Source organism: Eptesicus fuscus, chromosome 25 (genome assembly GCF_027574615.1).
Source record: "Eptesicus fuscus isolate TK198812 chromosome 25, DD_ASM_mEF_20220401, whole genome shotgun sequence".
NCBI classification, from domain to species: domain Eukaryota; kingdom Metazoa; phylum Chordata; class Mammalia; order Chiroptera; family Vespertilionidae; genus Eptesicus; species Eptesicus fuscus.
The window spans coordinates 137,012-153,532 of NC_072497.1; the positions used below are offsets into that span (position 1 = coordinate 137,012).

Sequence of the window (16,521 nt, forward strand, 5' to 3'; positions counted from 1 at the left end):
CCCGGGCCTAGGTGCACGAGGCCTCACCCGGATCCAGGGACACATGGTCTCACCCGGACCCAGGGATGCTTGGCCTCTCCCAGACCCAGGGCCACTTGGGCTCACCCGGGCCTAGGTGCACGAGGCCTCACCCGGATCCAGGGACACATGGTCTCACCCGGACCAAGGGACGCTTGGCCTCTCCCAGACCCAGGGCCACTTGGGCTCACCCAGGCCTAGGTGCACGAGGCCTCACCCAGATCCTGGGACACATGGTCTCACCCGGACCCAGGGACGCTTGGCCTCTCCCAGACCCAGGGCCACTTGGGCTCACCTGGGCCTAGGTGCACGAGGCCTCACCCGGATCCAGGGACGCATGGTCTCACCTGGATCCAGGGACGCTTGGCCTCTCCCAGACCCAGGGCCACTTGGGCTCACCCGGGCCTAGGTGCACGAGGCCTCACCCGGATCCTGGGACACATGGTCTCACCCGGACCAAGGGACGCTTGGCCTCTCCCAGACCCAGGGGCACGTGGCCTCACCCGGGCCTAGGTGCACGAGGCCTCATCCGGCTCCAGGGACACATGGTCGCACCCGGACCCAGGGACGCTTGGCCTCTCCCAGACCCAGGGGCACGTGGCCTCACCCGGGCCTAGGTGCACGAGGCCTCATCCGGCTCCAGGGACACATGGTCGCACCCGGACCCAGGGATGCTTGGCCTCTCCCAGACCCAGGGCCACTTGGGCTCACCCGGGCCTAGGTGCACGAGGCCTCACCCGGATCCAGGGAAACATGGTCTCACCCGGACCAAGGGACGCTTGGCCTCTCCCAGACCCAGGGCCACTTGGGCTCACCCAGGCCTAGGTGCACGAGGCCTCACCCAGATCCTGGGACACATGGTCTCACCCTGACCCAGGGACGCTTGGCCTCTCCCAGACCCAGGGCCACTTGGGCTCACCTGGGCCTAGGTGCACGAGGCCTCACCTGGATCCAGGGACACATGGTCTCACCCGGATCCAGGGACGCTTGGCCTCTCCCAGACCCAGGGCCACTTGGGCTCACCCGGGCCTAGGTGCACGAGGCCTCACCCGGATCCTGGGACACATGGTCTCACCCGGACCCAGGGACGCTTGGCCTCTCCCAGACCCAGGGGCACGTGGCCTCACCCGGGCCTAGGTGCACGAGGCCTCATCCGGCTCCAGGGACACATGGTCGCACCCGGACCCAGGGACGCTTGGCCTCTCCCAGACCCAGGGCCACTTGGGCTCACCCGGGTCTAGGTGCACGCGGCCTCACCCGGATCCAGGGACACATGGTCTCACCCGGACCCAGGGACGCTTGGCCTCTCAGACCCCGGGTCACGTGACCTCACCCATGCCTAGGCGCACGAGGCCTCACCCGGATCCAGGGACACACGGTCTCACCCGGACCCAGGGACGCCTGGCCTCCCCCAGACCCAGGGGCACGTGGCCTCACCCGGGCCTAGGCGCACGAGGCCTCACCCGGATCCAGGGACACACGGTCTCACCCGGACCCAGGGACGCCTGGCCTCCCCCAGACCCAGGGGCACGCGGCCCCACCCGGGCCTAGGTGCACGAGGCCCCACCCGGATCCAGGGACACATGGTCTCACCCGGACCCAGGGACGCTTGGCCTCTCCCCGACCCAGGGCCACTTGGGCTCACCCGGGCCTAGGTGCACGAGGCCTCATCCGGATCCAGGGACGCATGGTCTCACCCGGACCCAGGGACGCTTAGCCTCTCCCAGACCCAGGGGCACGTGGCCTCACCCGGGCCTAGGTGCACGAGGCCTCATCCGGATCCAGGGACACATGGTCGCACCCGGACCCAGGGACGCTTGGCCTCTCCCGGACCCAGGGCCACTTGGGCTCACCCGGGCCTAGGTGTATGAGGCCTCACCCGGATCCAGGGACACATGGTCTCACCCGGACCCAGGGACGCTTGGCCTCTCCCAGACCCAGGGCCACTTGGGCTCACCCGGGCCTAGGTGCACGAGGCCTCATCCGGATCCAGGGACGCATGGTCTCACCCGGACCCAGGGATGCTTGGCCTCTCCCAGACCCAGGGGCACGTGGCCTCACCCGGGCCTAGGTGCACGAGGCCTCACCCGGATCCAGGGACACATGGTCTCACCCGGACCCAGGGATGCTTGGCCTCTCCCAGACCCAGGGCCACTTGGGCTCACCCGGGCCTAGGTGCACGAGGCCTCACCCGGATCCAGGGACACATGGTCTCACCCGGACCAAGGGACGCTTGGCCTCTCCCAGACCCAGGGCCACTTGGGCTCACCCAGGCCTAGGTGCACGAGGCCTCACCCAGATCCTGGGACACATGGTCTCACCCGGACCCAGGGACGCTTGGCCTCTCCCAGACCCAGGGCCACTTGGGCTCACCTGGGCCTAGGTGCACGAGGCCTCACCCGGATCCAGGGACACATGGTCTCACCCGGATCCAGGGACGCTTGGCCTCTCCCAGACCCAGGGCCACTTGGGCTCACCCGGGCCTAGGTGCACGAGGCCTCACCCGGATCCTGGGACACATGGTCTCACCCGGACCCAGGGACGCTTGGCCTCTCCCAGACCCAGGGGCACGTGGCCTCACCCGGGCCTAGGTGCACGAGGCCTCATCCGGCTCCAGGGACACATGGTCGCACCCGGACCCAGGGACGCTTGGCCTCTCCCAGACCCAGGGGCACGTGGCCTCACCCGGGCCTAGGTGCACGAGGCCTCATCCGGCTCCAGGGACACATGGTCGCACCCGGACCCAGGGATGCTTGGCCTCTCCCAGACCCAGGGCCACTTGGGCTCACCCGGGCCTAGGTGCACGAGGCCTCACCCGGATCCAGGGAAACATGGTCTCACCCGGACCAAGGGACGCTTGGCCTCTCCCAGACCCAGGGCCACTTGGGCTCACCCAGGCCTAGGTGCACAAGGCCTCACCCAGATCCTGGGACACATGGTCTCACCCTGACCCAGGGACGCTTGGCCTCTCCCAGACCCAGGGCCACGTGGGCTCACCTGGGCCTAGGTGCACGAGGCCTCACCTGGATCCAGGGACACATGGTCTCACCCGGATCCAGGGACGCTTGGCCTCTCCCAGACCCAGGGCCACTTGGGCTCACCCGGGCCTAGGTGCACGAGGCCTCACCCGGATCCTGGGACACATGGACTCACCCGGACCCAGGGACGCTTGGCCTCTCCCAGACCCAGGGGCACGTGGCCTCACCCGGGCCTAGGTGCACGAGGCCTCATCCGGCTCCAGGGACACATGGTCGCACCCGGACCCAGGGACGCTTGGCCTCTCCCAGACCCAGGGCCACTTGGGCTCACCCGGGTCTAGGTGCACGCGGCCTCACCCGGATCCAGGGACACATGGTCTCACCCGGACCCAGGGACGCTTGGCCTCTCAGACCCCGGGGCACGTGACCTCACCCATGCCTAGGCGCACGAGGCCTCACCCGGATCCAGGGACACACGGTCTCACCCGGACCCAGGGACGCCTGGCCTCCCCCAGACCCAGGGGCACGTGGCCTCACCCGGGCCTAGGCGCACGAGGCCTCACCCGGATCCAGGGACACACGGTCTCACCCGGACCCAGGGACGCCTGGCCTCCCCCAGACCCAGGGGCACGCGGCCCCACCCGGGCCTAGGTGCACGAGGCCCCACCCGGATCCAGGGACACATGGTCTCGCCCGGACCTAGGGGTGCGTGGCCTCTCTCAGACCCAGCGGCATGTGGCCTCACCTGGACCTAGGTGCACGAAGCCACCCGGACCCAGGGGCGCGTTACCTCTCTCAGACCCCTGGTCGCGTGGTCTCAACCGGATCCAGGGGCTCACGGCCTCACCGTACTCGGGACCCAGCCTTACCCGGATCCAGGGGCCCACGGCCTCACCCGGACCCAGGGTTCAGATTCGCCCGGACCCAGGGGCACATGGCCTCACCCGAACCCGGAATCCAGCTTCACCTGGACCCAGGGGCGCGTGGCCTCACCCAAACCCAGGGGCGTGAGGCCTCACCTAGACCCAGAGGCGTGTGACCACATCTGAGCCCAGAGGCTCGCAGGCTCACCTGGACTCGGGTCTCAGCGGGGTTTCGTCTTCTTGATCCCAATTCCTGTTGGTCAATTCCCTCTCAGCAATTCCTTCGGTCATTTTCTCAGAGCTCCAGGGCGGCTGCCGCAGAACTCGTTGGGCGGCGGGCTCGGCAAGGCTCCGGTGTGCCCGGTGCCCGGCGGTGGACTGGTCCGGTGTCGCTGCGTCGGCCCTTGGGTCTGCAACGGTGGCCAGTCGCTGAGCGTGCGCACCTGGCCACTTCGGGGCATTGAGATTCTTGAAGGACTCAGAGGTCAGCAAGCACGGAATCTCCCACCCCATGTCTCCCAGGGGCTCGTCTGTCCGTGCTCGGCAGCGAGTGGAGCCGTCCCCTCAGCCGGAGACCGCCGGGGGAACTGCGCCCAGCACGTTCCAGGCCACCATTGTGTCGCCTGAGCCATAGTTCTTAAAGTGTGGACTTTGGGTCACCGGCATCAGCATCATCCTGCGTACCCCTCTCTTTTATTCTAGTTGTAGAGCATCTGCTCAGCCAGCCCCCCGGTCTTTCTGGCTGGTGTCTGCTCTGCTCTCCCGTCGTAGTCTCAATATTGTTGTGGTAGGCAACGATCAGGCTGCCGCCCTATGTCTCCATCTTGGTCCTCCTTTGTACAGTTAAGTCTTGATTGTTGTTGGTGTCACTGGGAGGAATTGTCCTCCAGGCCAATTGGCCGTGAGGACCCTCTTTGTCTATATAGGAAGAGTTGCTGTGCAGGAGACATGTTTGTGGGCCGGGTCTTGATGCAGCAATGCCTTGGCGCTCACTGAGTCTGCCTCTAGAATGCCTCCCTTATGCAAGTGATTGAAATCTGGTGTCATCTCCCACCAACCCCTAGATGCCCTCGTTTCTGGGTCTCCAATGTAGTGTGGGTCAGCCACTACCTGAGGCACTCAGCAGGAAAAAGCTTCTGCTCAGCTTGGCTGGGGCGGAGCTACAGGGTGGAGCCTACAACCTTGGCTTCCTGTCAGCCCCGCCCTATGAGGCTCCTGTGTCTGTGTCCCTCTGTATTCCTTGCAAACACCTCTGAGAGAAACGCGCCCTGGAGTTTCGCCCACTGCCAAACAGCCCAGTCCCTCCCCTAATGAATCTGGACTCCCAGATTCTCGCCTGGAACTGGGTTTCAGTGTAGTTGGAACTGGGTCTCAGCGCAGTCTGGCGTCCCTGTCTCCTTCCTAGCAGGGCCACCCAGTGGCGCAGGCAAAAGTCCGTCCTCTGCGCACCTTCCAGTGCGCGCGTCTGGAGCCGCCGCTTCTCTGTGCCTCCGCCACCACAGCCCAAATTCATTCCCCCAGCGTGCGCCTGGCTTCCCAATGTTTCGCCCGGAACTGGGGTTCAGTGCAGTCGGAACTGGGGTTCAGCACGGTCCTGAGCTTATGTCTCCTTCCCGCTAGGGCAGTTCAGTGGCGCAGGCAACAGTCCGTCCTTTGCGCCCCTTCCCGTGCGCGCCTCTGGAGCTCTGCCTTCCCCCGCTCCTCTGTGCCTGCGCCCCACAGCCCAGATTCATTCCCCCAGCCTGCGCCTGGCTTCCCACAGCCCAGATTCATTCCCCCAGCCTTCGCCCGGAACTGGCGCTCAGTGCAGTCGGAGCCGGCGCTTAGCGCACTCCGGAGCCTTTATCTCCTTCCTGCCAGTGAACGCCGGCCAGGCCATCAGCCGCCCCTTCCTCTCCGGCTCCATCCTCCCCGCAGGCGCGCGTGCTCGTGTCTCCGCCAGTTTCTCCATACCTCAGGCTTTTACGGCTCCCCCGATTGTCCCCGTGGCCTTCTCCTTCCCCCCAGCTGTGGGCATTTCAGTCCGCCAGCTCTCCTGTGGTTCTGGACGATGTCCGTTCTGACCTCTAGTTGTGCCTTTGAAATTGTTGTGCCCGGCTGCAGGTTAGGTGTTTCACCTATGCCGCCATCTTGGTTTCTCGTCGGTACTAATTCTTTATCAGCTCACATACTGCAAATAAATTCGCTAGGTTGGTCTTGCCTTTTCACTCTTTTTATGATGTCTTGATTAGCACAACCCTTGATTGCAGTGTAGTAAAACTGAACAAACTGTGATTTGTGCTTTCTGATCTGGTTTATGAAATCCTTTTTTATCCTGAGTCATAAAATATTCTTCAAAATGTCATGGTTTTTTTATAATAGTAAAGTGTTTATCTACAGAGTTGATTTTATTGGATGGTTTGAGATAGAAATACAATTTTTTTTCATGTGAATACCCTATTGTTCTAACATATTATTGAAAAATCCAAATTTTCCTGCTGATCTAGAGAGCTTTCTGACATAAATCCCGTTTCCCTGAATGCATAGTCTGTGTGTGGGCTCTGTCCTCTGGTCTGTGGTTACTTCTTTATCCTCTGACGTAATTATCAAGCTTTGCAATAGTGTTTGGTGTCTAATGCTGTTAGCACTGTCGTGGCCCTTTCACATTTCTATGGGACTGTGATTGTCTAGCTTGGTTCTCTTCATGACGTGGGAAGTGTTTGGCCGTTATTTCTCCAGGTATTTATTTGCTCCTCTGAGTTTGTAGTAGTTTCTCAGATTTCCCATGGTTTCGATGACCCTGCCAGTTTTGAGAGAGGTCAGGTATTTTATGGACGGTTGCTCAGTTGGGATTTAATTCATGTGTTTCTGATGGTTAGAGTAGGCTTATGGCTTCTGACAGGAGGACCACGGGGCTAAATGCAAATTTCTATTCTTAACATGTCAGAGGTTCATGCTGTCCACTGGCCTTGCCTCGGAGTTTGTAACCTGGGTCACCTGGTGAGGAGAGGGTCAGGTTTCCTCCTTGTGTCGTGACTTTATTTTTTATTTTTTTTTAAATATATTTTATTGATTTTTTACAGAGAGGAAGGGAGAGGGATAGAGAGTTAGAAACATCGATGAGAGAGAAACATCGATTCAGCTGCCTCTTGCACACTCCCTACTAGGGGATGTGCCCGCAACCAAGGTACATGCCCTTGACCGGAATCGAACCCGGGACCCTTCAGTCCACAGGCCGACGCTCTATCCACTGAGCCACACCAGTCAGGGCTTTGTGTCGTGACTTTAAAAGTCTCCCTCTGCTGTCCTCCCTGGGAGCAGCCACTAAGCAGAGCCCACACCTCGTTGGGAGAAGAATCGCTGCGTAGCTTATTTGCAGTAAGGACATTTGTCTGTCCTCTCCCATTCATTCATTCATTCATTCATTCATGTGTCAGTGTGGACTTTTCTATATCTTTTTTGTGCTTCCTGTTATAGACCAGTCTTATGTTATTCATTTTCTTGCTCACTTGTTCCACGTTGGACGCTGGGAGCTCTTTCATTTGGCCCCCGTGTCCCCTTGACGAACGTCCGCGGTTTCCTGGCACCGCGTCACTTTCCGACGGGGCCCGGCGCTCCAGACGCTTCGTGTTCTCCGCGCGCCACCCCTAGAATCAGCCTCTGTTCAAGGATCCTCGTTCCTCTGGTTGGAATGCGGTTCTAAACTGTTTCTTTTCTCTGTTGAGAGTCCCTGTTTGTTAAGCCATTGTCATAATATTTTTCTTTATTTTGGCATCCTTTTAATTATCTGAACATGTTTATAATAGCTGTTCGCATTCTTTGTCAGCTAACTCCAACATATGACTTCATTCAGAGAGTTTCGATTGACTGCTTTCCCCCAAGCATTGGTTTGGGATTGTTTCCTCCTCTTCTCTGTGTGAGTTCATGCCTTTTCTATTCTTTTGTTGTGGTTTTACTGGCATACTTACGTGACAGTCCTAGAGCTAATATTTAAACCCCTGCCTGGGTCCAGAAACCTGTTTCATAGCTAATAATCTTTACTGCTTTCCTAGCACTTAATGAACAATATGTCTGGGACTTAACAGGCGCTTAGAAAAATAATTTAAAAATAATAATAACCCTTTAGAACAGCGGTCGCCAACCAGTGGTCCGTGAGGGCCAAAGGATGGTGACCGCTGGTTTAGACTATAGAAGCCTGTGACCCTAATCGTATTGTTTAACCATGCGGTCTGTTTCTCCACTGGGTTCGCACAGGGACAGGGAGGAACGACTGGCCGCTCTCACGGCTGCCCAGCAGGAGGCCATGGAGGAGCTGCAGAAAAAAATACAGCTCAAGGTGGGATTTTACGTGTCTTATTGTGACATCTTCGAGCTGTCGTGGAGCATGAGATTAAATTTGTACTTGTTGAATTAATTGTATAGAAAATTGAATTAATTTGTATTCCTAACCTTTTGATAATGAGACATATGATTTGGCTACCATCATATTGGCTAGTTCAACTATCTGAAAACTGAATTTATTTTAGTAAGCAATTGAGGGAAAAAAAAAACACCACATTTTAAATTTCTTGTTTTTACTGAGCAGTGATCATTATAAACTAGAGGCCTGGTGCACAAAATCGTGCACAGGTGCAGGGCCTATGGGGAGGGGGTGATCTGACCTGGGGCGGGGCTGGCCAGGGGGAGGGGCTGTGGGTGGTTGGCAGGTCAGCCCCACCCTCTGGTTGAACTCCTGGTCGAGGGGACAATTTGTATATTGGCCTTTTATTATATAGGATAGGGTAGTTTCACTTGGTTTTAGTGCTGAGGAATTGCATGTTTGTAGTTTGGAGATACGATAAACTTACATTTTCTAGAAAATCTTCACCACCAGTACTGCAGCTTCTGGCAGTGTGACTGCTTCGCATCTGCCACAGCTATTTACATGTTGGCTCCTCACAGAGATCGTAAATTCTGTACGTAGGACACCACACTTGGCCATTTGTGTCGTCCTAGAACTTGGTCATTCGTTTACATTTAATGCAGCAAGTATTTACTGAGCCTTGTGGTGGGCATGGGAATAGAGATGAGTAAGACAGGACCATAAATTTCAGGAAACTCATACTCTAATGTGAGCTTCAAATGCCGAGCACACAGTTCCCATGTGGACGAAGGTTACACAGAGTGCTGCTGAAGTGAGGGGGGTACTCAGTCCCACACGAAGGGTGAGGGAAGTAACCCTAGAAAGTAATTCCTGAGCTGAGCCTTAGAAGGAAGATGAGTTACACGTATGGAGAATGGGTGGTTAGGGGGGATGCCGTTTGAGCCACATGGCACGGTGTGAGGGCGTCAGGAGCTGCAGTCGTGTCGTTTGGCTTGTTCGTTTTGTTCGGGGACGTCCCTGGGGGGCGGAGCAGCTAGCAGCGCAGTCGGTGTGGACAGAGGGCTTTCCCTGTGGTCAGCATTCCCCTCGGTGTGCCCCGGGGAGTGCTCTCGGGGGGGCTGTGCGTAAGGAGCGTGTAAACGTTGCCTATTGAGTCATCGCTCACGGACAGGGACATACTGCAGGCTGCATAAAGTCACATGGTAAAAACCTCTTTAGCTTTCACTTCCTGTTTTCCAAATTTATTTGACCATGGAACCTCTTCCCCAAAGCACTTACTGATATCCCGTTAGCTCCATGGAGCACACTGAGAAAATTTAACTGTACATGCAGGAGATATTAAAGGTCTTTTTTTTTTTTAATATACATATTTTATTGATTTTTTTACAGAGAGGAAGGGAGAGGGATAGAGAGTTAGAAACATCGATGAGAGAGAAACATCGATCAGCTGCCTCCTGCATGCCCCCTACTGGGTATGTGCCCGCTGGTTGACCAGAATCGAACCTGGGACCCTTGAGTCCGCAGGCCGACGCTCTATCCACTGAGCCACACCGGTTTCGGCGATATTAAAGGTCTTTATGTAAATTCATGTCCTCAGTGGAAGTTAACATTGAATTATGACATTCCGCTATTATCTTAGAAGGTTTGATAGAAATTTTTTTCAGTTATCAGTTTAACTTGAGTAACTTTTTACATTCCCGCACTCTGACATCCTCTGCAGCATGACGAGAGCATTAGAAGGCACATGGAGCAGATTGAACAGAGGAAAGAAAAGGCTGCTGAGCTGAGCAGTGGACGCCACGCCAATACGGACTATGCTCCCAAACTGACCCCGTACGAGAGGAAGAAGCAGTGCTCTCTGTGCAGTGTCCTGGTGGGTTGTCATTATCAATCTTGTGAAGACACAACTCCTTACTAGAGTTTAAAGGATGAAAAGGTACTCGCCCTGGTTTTTAAAACTCGCACAAAGGCATCTGCTGAATACCATGAATTTCTTTCCTGGTGTTTACACCAAGCGAGTCACACAAAGTGGGTGAGCACTTGGGAGCAGGAGTGCCGAGTGCCGAGCACGCCGGAGTGGACGTGGGCCTGCGTAGGTGCCGGGGCACTGAGCTTGGGTGTTGGTACCAGAAGAAGAAAAGGGATGTCTTCGGGGCTGAAACTTGAACTTGGATACCCAGAGGAGGGGATGCCCCGTCGAAGGTGGCTGTGACGGGGTGCCTTTTTGACCAGAGGAGTCCCAGGAGTTCTAAAGAAAACATGTTAAGCCTCGTGTGTAAATGCTCGTGTGATCTCCAGTCGCGTGTAGTCCACTGGGCTGACTGTGTCACATTAAAATTAGACGTAAGTCTAGGTTGCTTACATTGCCGTGGTTTTGTGCTTTCAGATCTCGTCGGAGGTGTATCTGTTCAGCCACATCAAAGGAAGGAAGCACCAGCAAGCCGTGCGAGAGAGCAGCAGCATCCAAGGGCGAGAGCTCTCCGACGAGGAAGTGGTGAGCTCCGCTTTTCACTGCACACCTTTACCCCGAGAAGCCATGTTCCGTGTCGTTCTGTGATTATTTAAAGCTATAGGAACACTTAATAGCTACTGTAATAGCATACAACTGTGTTATTTTAGTGTCCATATTAACATAAAAATAAGAATTTAATACTGTTTTTAATATAATGTTAGTATAAAATTGTAGTATTTTTATATTTTAACTAGAGGCCCAATGCACAAAATTTGTGCAAGGGGCTTGGCCCTCGCAGCCCCGACTGCCTCGGCCCACACAGCCCCGGCTTCGCCCGGAAGGTTGTCCAGACTATCATTCAGCTGTTCGACCGTTCATTGATTTGCATATTATACTTTTATTATTATAGGTAATATAAGAAATGAATTATTAGTGATGCTCTACATTTCTTGGAAAACAGTTGACAATAAAAATTTCAGCCCTAGTGGGTTTGGCTTAGCCTTAGAGGATAGAGCATCGGCCTGAGGACTGAAGGGTCTCGGGTTTGATTCCAGTCAAGGGCACATGCCTGGGTTGTGGGCTCGATCCCCAGTGGGGAGCGTGCAGGAGGCAGCCAATCAGTGATTCTCTCTCATCATTGATGTTTCTATCTCTCTCTCCTTCTCCCTTCCTCTCTCAAATAAAAATTTTTTTTCATATAAAACTATGTGAGATTTATATGATAGTATATATAATAATATCCTAATTAAATGATAGTACACGATTTAGAAAATTTTGGAAATGCATTATTTATATACCTATAATTATTATTTACCTGGAATTTAGATTTATGTATAATTATTATTTACCTGGAATTTAGATTTATGTAAGCATTTTAATAAATATTTTCTTCCTACTGTTACTGAGACATGGATGGCATTGCTAATCTATGAATTTCTTACTATTTTTTGGTATAACAAATTCCCAAAGATGAAAAATTCATATTTGTCTTGCATCTCTTAACGTTATTGTGGTCCTTTGAGGGCCATAATGGATGTAGATGCACATGTTTGTTTAACCCTTTTTTTGAAGCATAAGCATGTATTAGAGTACTCAGAACTCAAATGGGTAGGTTAATGAATGTTTATATTTGTCCCACTCATACCAAGTTTTAGGTAATTTCGTGCACCCCAGAAAGTGTCCTCATGTCCTGTCCTAATCACACCCCCAAAAGGCAACTAACTAGTCTGTGAGTACTAGCAGCACCAGTTCGTCTTGCCGGCCTTGGTGTGACAGGTGGTAACATAGAGGATGTGACAGGTGGTATCATAGAGGATGTGACAGGTGGTATCATAGAGGATGTGACAGGTGGTAACATAGAGGATGTGACAGGTGGTAACATAGAGGATGTGACAGGTGGTATCATAGAGGATGTGACAGGTGGTATCATAGAGGATGTGACAGGTGGTATCATAGAGGATGTGACAGGTGGTATCATAGAGGATGTGACAGGTGGTATCATAGAGGATGTGACAGGTGGTATCATAGAGGATGTGACAGGTGGTATCATAGAGGATGTGACAGGTGGTAACATAGAGGATGTGACAGGTGGTATCATAGAGGATGTGACAGGTGGTATCATAGAGGATGTGACAGGTGGTAACATAGAGGATGTGACAGGTGGTAACATAGAGGATGTGACAGGTGGTAACATAGAGGATGTGACAGGTGGTATCATAGAGGATGTGACAGGTGGTATCATAGAGGATGTGACAGGTGGTAACATAGAGGATGTGACAGGTGGTATCATAGAGGATGTGACAGGTGGTATCATAGAGGATGTGACAGGTGGTATCATAGAGGATGTGACAGGTGGTATCATAGAGGATGTCCTTTTTGTGTCTGGCTTCTTGCACTCAAGCTGAAGTCTTTGATGTGGTCCCTAAGTTTATGTGACGTCACATACAGTTCACTCTTTTTCTTCGCTTTCTGTCAGTGCCTCCACGCAAAGACCATGAGAAACAAAGGTACAGTTGAATAAAACTGGGTTTATTGATTTGTTAAAAGGGGGAAATGCCATGGGGTGTTGTGGGGCTTCTCAGTAAGGTGCTAGGAAGGACTGACAGGATTGGGGCTGTGCCGGTGATTGGGGCAGGAGGGGATGGTTCGGGGACTCAGGGCTCGCCCTGAATGGGATGAGGCCAGGAGGCAGGGACTTCTGCGATTGGTCCTTAGTGAACTGGGAGACGGAATGGAGCTGCTGTTTTCTCTTGAGTACCTGGGGATGACCAGTTTTGGAGGGAAAACTCAGTTGTCTGGGCTCACTTCTGTCTGACTTTTGCCCCTCAAGCTCCAACCACTTGGACCCGCCCCGCCATGTCCTGTCTCCTCAGCTCAGTAAGATGCTGCTGCCGGCTGCGCCGGCGCCCCAGGCCGAAGCTGGCACGAGCCCTCAGGAAAGGTGGAGAACGCATGTGGAGCTCACCCGTGTGCTGCCTCCCTCGTTTAGGCGTCAGATCTCTCAGGCCTTGCTGTGTTGGCTGTCTTTTAATGCCCTCAAATAGGTGTTTTGTATATTTTGTGCGGCTTTTGGAGTTGAAAGATTAATCTAGTATAAGGAAGTCCTGTATAAGCTCCATTCACGGTACGTGCCCTGAAAGGTGCGCCATTTTTACCTTTTATGCCGTATCTTACTGTACCTTTTCTATGTTTAGATACACAAACACTTGCTATTGTGCTGCAGTTGCCTCGCGTGTTCGGTGCAGTCACGTGTGCACAGCCTGCAGCCGCGGAGCAGGAGGCCGTGGGACGCAGCCGGTGGCGTGGCAGGCTGCATCCCTAGGTGTGAGTGAGTTTCGCACAGCAGTGAGGCGGCTACCTGCATTTCTCAGAGCATGGCACCGTCATTAAGCCATTCTTTGACTGTAGTTATTGTTAGTTAGAGCCCCTTCTTCACGAGCACAAGTGTGCAATATAGCACGTGAGCTATCTGATGTAGGAAGGCAGTTTTATATTCCTCACGTGGAAGTTCCATTTTTAATCAGTGAAGGTATCTATAGTAAACATACTTGTTCTACTTAAAGTTATTACTTGTCATCTGTGATGTCTTTATATTATGTACATCTGGTCTGTGACCCTGCTTTGACACACAAGATTTTATTTATACCACCTCTGACCTAATAAAATTGTACCTTTGACCTTATGCATTTGACATATCAGATAACTTACTCTTGCTCTTTGACACATTTTGTTTTAAGCCTGTTAAACATAATGGGCAGCTGCCCAGCAAGGAAGGGTTAGTGTTTTGTGTTTTTATTTTCATTTGATCAGGAAATGTTTTGTTTCTTGAGCCTTCACAAAAAAAGGTTTGATGTTTTTCTCTTTCATCATCTTAGAATCCAAATGATAGAAGTCTGTGATTCTTAAAGGTCAAAACAAATGGGTGCTAGTTTAAATACATTCCTACATTTACTCCTTTTTCGTGCAGTGCTAGAGAAATGATGAAATTTATTTTAATTAAAACTCAGATTTCTTTGTAGTTTGGATTTAGTTCATCTAAAGAAGCTGATAATGCTTTTTGTGGAAGTTGTGTGAAGTACATTTAATTCTATATAGAGAATAAAGTAAAGAAGTTTTTGAGTGCTTTTTAAATTTGAATTTATGTATTTCTGTTTGTTGAGACTCCTTAGCTTTAAAAGCATGTAAACTATACAAGTTCTGTTTGTTAGCCTGTGAACATAAAGATAGAGAAAATAACAACTTATTTTATTCATGGAAAGGAGTTTCCTGAAGGATCTTAAATTATAACTTATTGGATGTTTACAACTAAGGGTGGTTTTACAAATCCCAAATTAGTATACAACTTTGAAAAATTATGCTAATTAGGTGATTGAAGAAAAAAAGTAATTCTAAATTCGTAAAACCACAAAGACATCCCGGTATTCAGTGAAATAGTAAGTTGATCTCTTTGGCCAAAGCGTGTCCAGCATTGAAGTGGAAGAGGTAATAGATGGCTCCAGAGTTGATGGCAGTCTGGGATGTAATAGATAATTCCTAAGAGATGCTTTCCTTTTTTAAAAAATACATATTTTATTGATTTATTTTTTAGTATATTTTTTTTGATTTCAGAGAGTAGAGAGAGGGAGAAAGAGAGAGAAACATCAGTGATGAGAGAATGATAGGTCAGCTTGCCTCCTGCACGCCCCCTTCCGGGAATGGAGCCCGCAGTCTTTCCGTGTGCTAGATGATGCCCAGCCGAACCACCTGGCCAGGGCTACCGTGTCTTTCTTTCTTTCTTTCTTTCTTTCATCTCCAAATTTCTTGGGCTGAAAAGAGATGGAATTTACTTTAACCTCCTCTTCCTCTTTATTCTGACCAAGTAACTGCCATAAGGTTGGAAAAGGGAACTTTCCTTATACCCTGGAGTAAATGCTGTAATTAGAACCTTCCAGACTTGATTACTTACATGCTAGAGGACAGGATAATGGTAGTTCAGTTGGTTGGAGTGTCTTCCCAGTGCGCCAGGGCTGTGGGTCCGATCTCTGGTCAGGGCACACACAAGAAGCAATCAATCAATGCATCAGTGGGTGGAACAACGGATAGATATCTCTCCATCTCTCTCAAAAGCAATACGTAAACATTTTAAATCTCAGAATATTAGCTTGGTTTATATACCTGTTGTCTTGCTGCATATATCTGTTTTGCATATCTAAAGTTGATTGACTGTTATAGATAGCATTTTCTTGTATTTATCAGAACAATTCTAATCACCTGTCTGTCTACCTGAGCTGAGTGGGGCAAAATGCTAATAAGAAAGGTAAGATAGCCCTAGCTGGTGTGGCTCAGTGGATAGAGCGTCAGCCTGCAGACTGAAGGGTCCCAGGTTCAATTCTGGTCAAGGGCACGTGCTTAGGTTGCAGGCTTGATCCCCAGTAGGTGACGTGCAGGAGGCAGCCAATCAATGATTCTCTCTCATCATTGATGTTTCTCTCTCTCTTTCCCTTTCCCTTCCTCTCTGAAATCAATAAAGATATATTTTTTAAAAAAAGAAAGGTAAGATAGATCATTTGCAATTTTAATTAATTTACAAGGGTTTATAAATGGCTTTTATCAAGGTAAGTAAGTTCCCTTCGATCCCTAGTTTTAGAAGATCTTAAAAATAATAAACAGGTATTGGATTTTTTCTGTATCTTATGAAAAGGTTGATTTATCCCTTAATTTTTTAATGTGATGCATTACATTCATGGCTTTTCTGATAAACTTATTTTGGTCTTGATTTTAAAACAGTTGCATTTGTTAGGCAAATACTTAGGATTTTCCTAATTTTTCTTTCTCTTAATATTATATTATTTCATAATATAAACTGACTAGTTTTTCCTATTTTTTAAAGAATTTCTGGGTAGCATAAAATAGAAATAATTTCTCTGAAGGGTTTGTTTAATCTGTCTATAAAATTGTAATTTCCTGGTATGTGCTTTTTGGGGAAATTGTCTTTCTGACTTTTATTTGTAGTAAAATACATATAACTTGAAATTTCTCATTTAAACCATTTTCAAGTGTACCGTTCAGTGGCATTAAGTAAATTCACCTGGTGATGCTGCCATCATCCATATCCATCCACAGAAATCTTTTCCTCACAAAACGGGACCTCAGTACCCTTTGAACAATAATTCCCATTGTCCCTCCCCCCAGAGCCTGGCCGTCACTACTCGACTTCCTGTCTCTGGATTTGACTACTCGGAACACCTCAATAAGTCGAATCATTCATTATTTCTTGCTTTGTGAATGGCTTATCTCACTCGTCATAATGTTCAACCATGTTGGAGCACATGTTAGATGTTTTTAAAGGGCTGAGTAATATTTCGGTGCCTGAATATTCCAATACCTTAT

At 51.1% G+C, this 16,521-nt stretch overlaps 1 protein-coding gene across 1 annotated transcript in view; it reads left to right on the forward strand.

Moving 5' to 3' along the window:
• The window catches only part of SCAPER (S-phase cyclin A associated protein in the ER), a 197,683-nt gene that overhangs the window by 71,616 nt on the left and 109,546 nt on the right, over positions 1-16,521 (forward strand). Inside the window, exons 18-20 of the mRNA XM_054713413.1 lie at positions 8,093-8,174; positions 9,922-10,074; positions 10,588-10,695. Coding sequence (XP_054569388.1) covers positions 8,093-8,174; positions 9,922-10,074; positions 10,588-10,695 — 343 coding nt within the window. The remainder of the gene's footprint in view (positions 1-8,092; positions 8,175-9,921; positions 10,075-10,587; positions 10,696-16,521) is intronic.